The sequence below is a fragment of the Pollachius pollachius genome (genome assembly GCF_949987615.1).
Source record: "Pollachius pollachius genome assembly, chromosome: 4".
Classification (NCBI taxonomy): domain Eukaryota; kingdom Metazoa; phylum Chordata; class Actinopteri; order Gadiformes; family Gadidae; genus Pollachius; species Pollachius pollachius.
In genome coordinates, this window is record NC_136937.1 from 28,041,282 (window position 1) to 28,052,634 (window position 11,353).

The following is an 11,353-nucleotide window of genomic DNA, read 5'->3' on the forward strand; positions in this document are numbered from 1 at the left end:
TGCGTGCGCGCTCTCTCTCTTACATACACACACACACAGACTCACAAACACATGCGCACACACACGCACGAGCACACGAGGTTTCCAAAGCACGCGGGGTGGATGACAACGTGTTTTATCTGGGGTTGTAACATGAGACAACAGGCCAATTTGTTCGCCAAATCGTTTGCGGAATTCTAAAAATACAAAATAGGGTACACTACGTAAATAATACAAATATATATATACTAGACTGTTTTGGTGTGTGTGTGTGTGTGTGTGTGTTTCCTGCCCCACCATGTGTTGTGCCCCTTGTTTCATTTGTCTCCGTGTCCCACTGAGGGTTCAGACGCCGTCCCCCGGCGGGCCTGGAGCCGGCGGTGTGAGGAGCTCTCCGGGGTGCTGAATCTGCTCTCCTTGCGCGAGAGCCGCTCGGCGCCCATGCAGCCTAGAGGTCGTTTTTGCAAGGTCAGCACTTTTCCTTTTTACTCACGCTCGCTTCTGGGCGTGCATTGCCTGGGTTGAAACATTGGTTCAACACATAACGAAACGCGGTAAAAAGCAACAGCAATAACTGGTCACTTAGTTTATGTAAATTGATTGTAACACATTGATTATTGGCTTAATTTATTAAAGTAGTATAGCCCTACATCAATTTCTTTTTTTGATAAAGTGTGATGATTATTTGAATACAACCCTGTTCTGCCCCTCAACAAAACAACAACAAATATGGACCATGAGTTTGAATGCGGGAACCATTAGAATAAACAATTGCTAACTTCAGGAGGGGGAAAGTCGAAAAAGGTGAGGGGATGATATCTTTCGGGTACATTGTCTACACTGTGTTTAAAGTGCGCTAATCCGCCTCAGAACAATGGCTTCATTGGCTTCCATTACGTGGGCCTACAGTAGAGCCTCTGTCTCAGCGGGGAGCTAATTAATTTTGGCTAGAGGCTCCAGAGGCTGTTTTAGAGCTGTAGTGTTGTGCTGTAGCACCGGAAGTCCCTCCAGGCAGCCCCCACAGGGCTGATTACAGCAGCGCTCCCTGGAGGCCGAGGGCTATGTTCCAATACACTTTGATTTATTTCAGAGTCTTGTCCCACAACGGGTTTCTGGTTTATTATTTTTTGTATTCAATGAATCTCATCTGTCAATTAATCTCTTTAAAATATGCTGTAGATATGATTAGAGAGTAGTAGGAAAGAGAGAGAATATAAAAGAGCAGGAGATTTTGACGCTAAACAAACAACCAAACGTCCCCTCCTTCCCTTCTCCGCCAATGAGAAGTGTTGCATTTCACACATTTATGAGTGACAGGCCAGATGGATTGCCCGAACCAATCAGGGAAGAGATGCCCCGACAGGTCAGAGATGATCCGCGAGCATATGGTCTCATCCAGAGGCAAGTGCAGTCAAATATAAACAAATATTCTCACAGAGAATTCCACTCATTAATAGCTGATGGATCGCTATGCTATTTCTAACAAATAACACTAAAAAACAGCTCTTCAATTTCACCTACAGCATCTTTAAATCTACAAAACGTGAACGAATCTCAAAGTGATCAATGCAATCAAAACGATAACTAAACAAGGCACAACAAACGCGACGTACCCTGCATTCGCCTCCATATCCACACCATCAACTACGTCCAGATTACAAACGAGGAAGGAACTTGTTGGGCCTCTCCCCTTACGCAATGTATTCATGTGACATTTACCCAAAACAATGCCCAGGACGCCGAATACAGGCCCCCGGGGCCGGGATAATGACAGGCCCAACACATTCTGTGGCTCCCAAGACACACCTGTGACATTCTCCGGGAGAGCCCGGAGTCCATGTTGTCCTGTAGCCTTCCTCCTCCTCTTCCTGAAGTCGTCTTCTTATAACCCTCTCCCTTTTTGACATCTCATTCAGGTTTGGTGTTGAAGTCCACCCTCACGAATCCAACGTGAAAGTTAAAGAGATTCAATGTTGTTGAGCATTGAATATTGGATCTAAACAAATCCCTATGCAAGTCCTGCATGTAAATAATTATTTAGCATTTAATGTAACTCACTGTCCTCAACAGCATTACATTTTGCAAAAACAACAACTTGGAAGAGGTACTTCACCAAAAGAATGTGAAAAATATTTTTCATCATATTTAAAATTACATTTATTCGTTTATATCATTAAAACCAAGAAAATCAAGACATTAAATATGATACCAATAGAAGACCGTGGTGTGATTTGTGTCTGACTCACACATGATTCATGTTGTGTATGGCCATCTAACCTGTTACAGCTGACTAAAAGGACTTATTATATAAAAAGGGCTGAATAAAATAATCCTTCCTTCCTCGACAGTGAATTCCATGCTTTGGGCATTAGTTTGGTGTCTATTCATCTCCTTCAAAGAGGTAATACACAAGTCAAGGTGAAGTAACAACTCTAAATACTATCAACGGACACCCACATCCCCAATGGCCACATTTAAAGAAGCACTTGAAATCGAAGATAAGACATTAATGATGGATGATATATAAAAGCTATCCTTAAAACAGAAAACATTGTTTTTTTCATTCGGTGAACGAGCGCTTCGACTGCACTGCAACTTTCATCTCATTTCTTAAGACCTTCCTACAAGCTTCAACTTGTATACTGTCAGCCGTCCAAGCAGAAGAAACTTGTGAGGCTGATTCTCACAAAGTGCAAGACCAACACAGATAAACATATGGCTAAGTGCTACCTAGCAAAATCCCAATCCATCAAGCATTATAAAACAGTCCTCAAAGACATCCTCTTCCAGTGTGTCGCCCTGACGACGACCCATCCATCACACCAGATACTCCCCGTCGTCCTTCAGGAAGCCCGCCTCCACCGACTCCCTCACCCACGCCTCCCTCACGATCTTAAACTTCTTCTTGAACAGCCGCCTCAGCGTCCGGAGGTCCAGCAGCCTGGTCTCCTCGGCGACCACCACATGGGACACGCCCTCCTCCAGCTCGCCCACCACCGTGGCGCCGTGGTAACGCAGCTCAAGCTCCCTGGTCTCCAGGCAGAGCGTCGAGAAGCCCGCCGCCGTCACCGCCGCCGCCGCCGTTGGGTCGGGCCGTCCCAGGTCGGCGTGACGGTCCACATACACCCGGCACTGGCGGAACAGGCTAGAGGGGAGGTCCGTCCACCCGTAGCGCTCCTCCACCTGCCCTGGGTCCACGGGCTCCGCCCCCTCGCCGATGCGGGCGAACACCTCGCGCAGCTGCCGCTCGTCCGTGTCGGCGAAGTAGCTGTCGCCGTGCGCGTCGTACTCCTTGGCGAAGTGTTCGCGCGTGGCCGGCGTCATGTGGATCATGTGCCGCGGTTGCCACGGCACCACGCGCCCGCCGTCCAGGCAGGCGCGGAGCCAGGCGGCGCGCACCACGTCGTGGGTGTCGGCCAGCGTCAGGTTGCGCACGCGCATGTTCTCCACGCCGGCGATCACGCAGTAGGTGTCGGGGCCCGGGTTCTGCACCACCACACCGGCGCACCTGGAAGCAGGGCGGGGGGGGCATTATGAGAGGTTAGGGTTAAAGGTGACGTATTATACCACCAGGAAACAGGGCGGGGGGGTTGTTATGAGAGGTTAGGGTTAAAGGTGACGTATTACAACCCCAGGTGTGAGTGTGATCAGCCGTTACAAGCCGTTTGAAAATCCGCCTCTTCTGTCATCACAAGTGGGGGCGTGTCCACTTTGATGTATAGATGTGATATGACGGATAGATGAGACACGTTCGCTACAGCCCACTGGGTAGGCTGGTGGACTGATCTATCCAGCACACATCTAGTTGGACACGCCCACTTGTGATGTCAGAAGTGGCAGATTTTCAAAACGTCTTGTAAAAGCTAATCACACTCACACCTGGTGGTATAATATCTCACCTTTAAGGGTACACATTTCACTTAAAGGGTCTCCGGTTTGAACACCAGGTGTGCATGTGATTAGCCGTTACAAGCTGCTTGAATATCTGCCCATGTCCTGTGATTTAGTGACATCACAAGTGGGCATGTCCACCCTGACGTATGCTGGATGGATCAGTCTACCAGCCTAACCAGTGGACTGTAGCAACTGGTAGGCTGAAGCGTCCATCATGCATCCAGGTGGACACTCTCAGTTCTGTTGCCATAGTTTAATAAAAAGGGTTAATAAAATTCCACATGCACTACAGCAAATGCTGTACGTCACCGTCAAATATTTCTGATATGAGAGTTGTTCATTATTTTCAGCAAACTACGAGTGAGACATTTAGCCCAATGCTGAATATTTTAAACAAGACCAATCTGAAAGTAATCCGCTCTCTTTCTACAAGCTTTTCAGGCTAAATAGTATCAAATGTGAAACGAAACCCGCTTGTGAGAGTAGTTCAATAGGAGGTGGAAAGAGGTCGGCTATAAATGTAAATGGACTGCATTTATATAGCGCTTTTCTAACCATTGGCCACCCAAATCGCTTTACAATATTGCCTCACATTCACCATTCACGCACACATTCACGGTGGAGACAGCCATGCAAGGCGACAGCCAGCTCGTCGGGAGCAGTAAGGGTTAGGTGCCTTGCATAAGGACACCTCGTCACTCGAACCAGCAACCTTCAGGTTACCAGCCAACCCGCTCTACCTCCTGAGCTACTGCCACCTAGTTGCTATGACAAAAACACCCATGACATCGTGCATGGGTGTTCTCCAGAATGATTTGGTACTACCTATTTTCCTCTATGATATGATCACTTTACATAATAAGACGCTCTAGATCATTCACACGGTTCCACGAAATGACAGGTAGTGCAAAGTGAAAGGCTTCACCTGGCCACGCCCTTCTCCAGCTCGGCCTTGGGGTCCTCCTCGCTGCCGTTCAGCACGCAGAACTCCACCTCCTCGAACATATCCGTCTCCTTGGTGACCGCCGACAGGTCCTGGGGCCTGAAGTGGTCGACGAGCGCCCCCACCCTGCGGGGCTTGGCCGCCGCCGCCGCCGCCGCCGCCTTCCTCTTCTTCTTGTTGTCCGGCTGCCCGTCGACGCCGCCGTCCCCGCCGTCCCCGTCCAGCTGCAGGTGCCGCGACGCCAGCTTCCCCGAGGCGCGGTGGCGGAAGCGGTCCAGCTCCGACAGCGTCATGCACTGGTGCCACTCCTTGTCGTCGCGGATCCTCTCGATGCGGGGGAAGCGCAGCGTGCAGTTGGTCTTGTACATGTCGCTGCCCACGATCTCCGCCGCCTTCACCTGCACGATGACCGAGTGGCGCGGCTCGATGTAGACCTCGGGACGCTCCGTGCCGCACAGGATGGAGGCGGGCGGGTCGTTCTTGCGGTACACCTTCAGGCAGCGACGGGGAAGGACAGTGTTAGCGTTAAACATCTGGCGCTTTTTTTGTCTCCGCGATACTTTATCAGGTTGTTGGGTTCACTCAAATATGCGTTTTTTCTCAAGCCAGGTAGGGCAACGGAATCTAAGTGGGAGCAAATGAATCATGCAAGCCTACAGAGGGCGCTATAGTGTATTCACCGAATAGTAAATTCACACCAAATATGTTCTGTTCTATTGGGCCCTGTTCACAAAATAATAATAATAAAAAACAGCCGACGACGATCATGCTGTACAACCCAAACCTCAGCGTTAAACCCACATGTTTAACCGCACAACATAAATGGGATCACATCGCGAGGCACCTTACCGATTCCCAGCCCCGCCCCCTCACCTTCCAGTGCTTGGCCAGCTTGAGGCCCAGCTCGTACAGCTCCTGCATGGTGTACCCCGAGCCGATGCGGCAGAGCGTGTGGAAGACGCTGGGCTGCTCGCCGGGCGCGGGCGCCTGGGCCACGGCGCACAGGAAGTGGGACATCATGCCGCCGCGCCGCCCCTTGCCCCAGTAGCCGCCCACGATCAACAGGTCCAGCTCGTCCATCAGGCCGTCCACGTACTCGGGCTTCAGCTTCAGCCAGCCCTCGCCGCGCTTGTCGGGCTTGTACTGCGACTGCGGGTCCTTCACCATGATGCCCTCCTCGCGCTTGTCGATGGCGTCGTTGAGGGCGTTGACCACCTCCTGCGTGGTCTGGGCCTCCGCCTTGGCCACCAGGTGGATCCGGCCCTTGACGGGCTCGAACACCGTCTGCAGCGCCTCGTCCCGCGTCCGCAGCGTCTCCTTGCTGAGCTTGCGGCCGTTCACCAGCAGCACGTCGAACACGCAGTAGCACGTCTGCAGCTCCGAGCCCTCCGCCAGCCGCTTGATGTCGAACTTGCTGCCCTTCTGCATGAAGGCCTCCGTGGTCGGGTGGTACGCCATCATCTCGCCGTCCAGGATGCAGCTGACCACGTGCGGCGCGAACGCCCCGTGCACGTGCGGCGTCAGCGAGCCCTCCCGCGGCGAGGCGCCGAACTGCTGCGTGTACTCGAAGGCGTTGCGCGTGAAGTACTTGTACACGTCGCCGTCCTTGTGCAGCTGCATGCGCTCGCCGTCCAGCTTGGTCTCGAGGAAGAACACGCCGTGGCGCATGCGCCGCTCGATCTGCCGCACGTCGGCCACCGTCGCCAGCATGGGCTTGAAAGCCGAGAAGACGGCCACGCACGCCTCGCTGAGCGACGCCTCGGGGCTGTGCAGCGTGCGGCACACCTTGTCCAGGTCGGCGCTGACGTTGTACAGCTCGCTGGCGTCGGGGTGGAAGGCCTGCAGCACCGTCTCCTTGCTGACGCCCAGCTTCATGTCCTTCAGGATCATGCGGATCAGCCACTTCAGCTCCAGCGCCGAGCTCTGCGTGATGAGGTGCAGCAGGCTGCCCCGCACGCGCTCCTTCTGCTTGCTGGCATTGTTGGCCGCCACCGAGTCCAGGAAGTCGTTGACCTCCTTGACGGACAGGCTCTGCTGAGCGGCGCAGCGCTTCTTCAGGACGAAGTAGGCCATGCTGGCGAAGTCCCCGGCCTCGCCCTGGGCGGAGGTGGGGGCGCGGTAGTTCAGCAGCTTGTCGGCCTCCGGGCCGCTCTTGGGGAGGCCCAGCACGTCGATGAAGAGCTTGGCCAGCATGTTCTCCTTGATGCCGTAGGCCACTCGCTCCCGCTCGAAGGTGGGAACCAGGAGGCGCATGGCCGGGTAGAAGGAGTCCGTGGTGGGCAGGCCCTTGTGGAGGGCGTCGTGGAACCTACGCCACGAATCCATGAAGTCCCGGAGGAACTTGGACTTGTCCGGGCGCAGTTTGCATTTCTGGATCTTCTCCAAGGTGGTGCACAGGTGGAGGAAGGGCACCTGGGCAGCCACAGAGAGCGGGGCGGCCGCGGGGGTGCTGGAGGAGGAGGTCGTCGCCATGGCGATCACCTGGGGAGCGTGAAATGAGGGATTTTCAGAATGCAAATAAAGCTACCAGACTATTGATTGACATACTGAGTGGCACACTATATATATATATATATATATAGGGGCCTGTGTAGAAAAAACTCTTTAAAAACCACCAAAAATATACAGCTACGTCTAGTAGACGATATAGCCAAAAAGATGTGATATTTTCACCCCATTTTTAAACACCATAAATCATTTATCAACATTATTGGATATAGCACAACCTTTACCATATATATAATTGGGTAATATAGATAACTCAATGAAATCGTTTAGATTTCATGTATTTCTGGATATAGCCAATCCGCAACGACGTGTTTATGAAACCTCTTCCTCTGTTTAATACATAGTTAAATCCCATTGGATCAGTTGAACACTTATCTTTTAACACCTCACAGTTACAGCGAACGTTTTTAAAGGTAAAGTTCACTCTAATCATGCTTGTATTGTTTTGCTTAAACACAGTGGATATCATATTATATTACATGTAGATTAACTTTCTATATCAACCGACCCATTTGATTGTCTGTATGCTTTCTACGCTCAAATAATGTTTCAGTGCTCGGTCAAATATGTGTATGCATACTATTAATATAAACTCATATCATATTTAAATAAGAATGACTTGCCTAACGTAACTGTTCAATGCAGTCCAGTTTAATGTTGTTTTGTAAAACCAGCTGACAGTTTTAGTTTGGTTCTGTTGAACCCGGAAGCATTCTCCTCAAACACAAAACCAACACAAACACAGCGACCCTCATAACTAACGTAAACCACTGATGCATAGGCCTTTCGTTTAGTTTATTAACACATATATCAGATTAACTCCGATGGCACTTACTCGTAATCACTCATCGAGCGCACACATTCAACAATAAACCTTCCCATCAGAAACAAGAGCCGGACTACTAAGGTTCCGGGCAGCAGACGGCCCGCCTCCAGTGCTCCGCTAGAGGGCGCTAGGGGACGTCCGTAGACATACATAGGAAATCTATGATTCGACCCATTGCTGCGATACGTCAACGTCGCCGCCATATTGGAGAGGCCAATTGAAATGGCCTGTAAAGTAATACAAGTAAATGGGAAAGCTGCATTTTTTTTCTGGATAAAGAGGCAATAACTTTATAAGAATAAGAATAATATATATATGTATATATAGAGGCTATTTTGTACTCTGCAATTGCACCCATCCACCAACAGGGGACGTCGTAGGTCCGCCGACACAAGGACGTGCTGCAGCCGTCGTTGTTTTTCACATGGCTGGGGATGGAGTAGTCGGCCTATGGTGACGGACTGGCGAATCAGTCATGGAGAAGGTTCATTGTTGTCGAACACCGCCGCATACTATGTGCCACAGCAGCTGATTCAGAGCTTTTTAAAATCAAGGTGTCACCGGCCACCTACTCTACCAACGCACGTTTCCCTTGGCGTAAATGTATAACCACGCACGCGCGTCCAACTAAGTGGGTATGAGCGCGCGAGAGTCAGTTGTCAGCATGTAAGCCCCTCTGCAGCAGTGGACCAGTAAACGCTCTCTGTCAGTAATGGCCAACAATGCACCCACCAGCCATCCTAGCTCCGTGTTTTCCTCCTCCCAAGGCAGCGTGCACGGAGTTCGCACAGATCAGCAAGGCGGTTATGTAATGGGGCCGCGCGCGCTGTAAAAGCGGCGACCTGGAAAACTGTAAACAACTGACGTCACAGCTTCCCTGGCATGCATCAGCTTGCGTTAGATATTTGAGCGAGAATAGTCCTACAGTAAGGGGAAAAATTTGATCGAGTAAAGTCAAACATATTTAACTGTTTTTGTTTTTGTTGCTGATTTCCCTTAAATGTCAACACGCATAAAAAATTATAAATAATAAAATAGAAAAGGGTTAGGCTGCCCCGATCAAGGTCATAGGTCAAGTCTCCCAAATTTCATGAAACAAGATGAAACCTTGTTTAAATTTGTGCTTTTCCTGGACAGATGTCTTCAAGAAACTCTGTAGAATTATTTAACAGAACCACTTCATGCAAAGTGAGGAGGAGATGGAGGAGGGGTTGGGTTCAAGTCAGGGACGTCAGGGTCGAGCACTGGTGAAGGCCAACAACACAAAAACAAAAAGTGTGTCCCGGTCCTGTGGCTGTCCGTCCGTCAGTCAGCTAGGGGCTATCGACCCTAGGCTAAAATTAGATAGCAATGACGCTTCACTTTGATTTTACCTTTACCCCCCTCGACTGTCCCTTTTACAGCTCTCCCTCTCTCTCTCTCTCTCTTGCGTCCCTCCATCTCTCCCTCGCTCTCTCTAACTCTCTCTATCGGTCTCTCTCTTTTACTCTGTCTCTGTCCCTCTCTCTCTTGCCTCTCTCCATCCATCCCTCTCGTATCTATCTCTCTCTCCATCTCTCTCCGTTTCTATCTACCTCTCTCCCTCTCTCTCTCTCTCTCTCTCTCTCTCTCTCTCTCTCTCTCTCTCTCTAAATGGTATATTCCTGTTAGTGGAGGCCGTTCAGGTGCTTATTATTTCAGGTGTCTACGTGCACCGGGCTGCGTCAGCTGTCCCGCGCCTGACCCTGGCTTTGCATAGCAGGTGTACAGAGAGCACATCTGTTGTTGTAGCTGGTGAGGGTGAGTTCAGGGGCTCCCAAACATTTTTGAGCAGCCATCTCAAGCCCCAGACCCACAAAATATGTAGCGTTACCGTATCCAAAGAGTGAGACAGGAACATTCTCTGGATGTATATCTGTAATTCACATTTTAGAGTCACTTACTTCTACTTCCCTCCAGTTATAAATATGGGTTTATTTTATATATGTATACAGGCATTTTTTAGGACATTCTGCGGTTGATTTAGATGCATATTTTATAAATAATTTGAATAGTTCTTTTTATGCTGTATTTTGTTATTATAAATTGTTATGTTGCCAGTTTGGTTTTCTATTCTATTCACTTTCATGTTTCCGTCTTGAGCTAAGCAGCTGTAACAAATGATATCAATAAACTCATCTGTGCCCGTACATGTATCTCTATCGGTTTGCATACCGATCCTCAATAAGGGATTTCCATCTTCCAGTTTTTCGGGATCAAGTGGACAAGCTGTAGGCGTTAGGTATGCATGGATGTTCAAACCACAGTTCGGGGAACCAGTGATTAACCCTGCTGCAAATCCCTCTTGTTTCATCCATACCAGAACAGCCCCTGTTCAGGAACACTAATCACAGCCTTGTCTGCAGCAGGGTATGGCTAGCAGACTTATCTATCCATCCCTGGTTTAGTCTGCTACCCTTTCCCCCCCGTACATACAAGGTGGTTACAAGCGACGCCTGTGTTTGTCCCCTGATGACACCTCAGGTCAAAGAGCATATGAGGTCGGCCTGTGGTCACTCAACCGACCACAGGCCGAACCATTGGACTAAACCCTAATGAATGAAAGCTGCGACAGCCTGGGACAACGGAAAGCCACATGCCGCCGGCCTGTTATTTGCATATTGGCACCAGGCAGTGAGGAGTTTCCAAAGTGAAACAAAATTGAAATATCATGGGATGTGTTGTTGATCTGGTTTTGATTCCGCCGCCAATACACACAACTACGATTACACGCGCAAAAACACACACACACACACACACAAAAACACACACACACACACACACAAACACACACACACACAAACACACACACACACAGACACACACACCATCCAAAGTCCAAAGGGTACAATAGGATACTCAAAGCTCAAACGGATAACGGCGTAAACAAGAGAGGCAGTTTGTGCTATTAATATTTAATCTCTATCTCTGTCTTACATCCTCAGACTACAGAGCCTCAGTAGCCTGCCGCTGCAGGCTGTCACGCATCATCATTCAGAGTGACAAACAATTACACAAATGATTACATTCGTAAAGTTGTTCACATCGTTTTTATTATTTATTATTATTATTATTATTATTATTATTATTATTATTATTATTATTATTATTATATTATTATTCAGGAGGATGTGGTGGAAGCCGCTAGCTAGTGTGACGTTCCCTTTTCTTTAATGTTTCTCTTC

The 11,353-nt window shown here is 49.4% G+C and overlaps 1 protein-coding gene across 1 annotated transcript; it reads right to left on the minus strand.

Moving 5' to 3' along the window:
* Positions 1-2,191: 2,191 nt before the first annotated feature.
* On the minus strand, positions 2,192-8,196 carry lig4 (ligase IV, DNA, ATP-dependent). Its single transcript, XM_079734185.1, has 4 exons — positions 8,160-8,196; positions 5,690-7,297; positions 4,799-5,307; positions 2,192-3,487 (listed from the first exon to the last, which is right to left on the minus strand). The coding sequence occupies exons 2-4, from the start codon at positions 7,286-7,288 to the stop codon at positions 2,797-2,799; spliced, it is 2,799 nt and encodes a 932-aa protein (XP_079590311.1). The 5' UTR covers positions 7,289-7,297; positions 8,160-8,196; the 3' UTR covers positions 2,192-2,796.
* Positions 8,197-11,353: the final 3,157 nt, after the last annotated feature.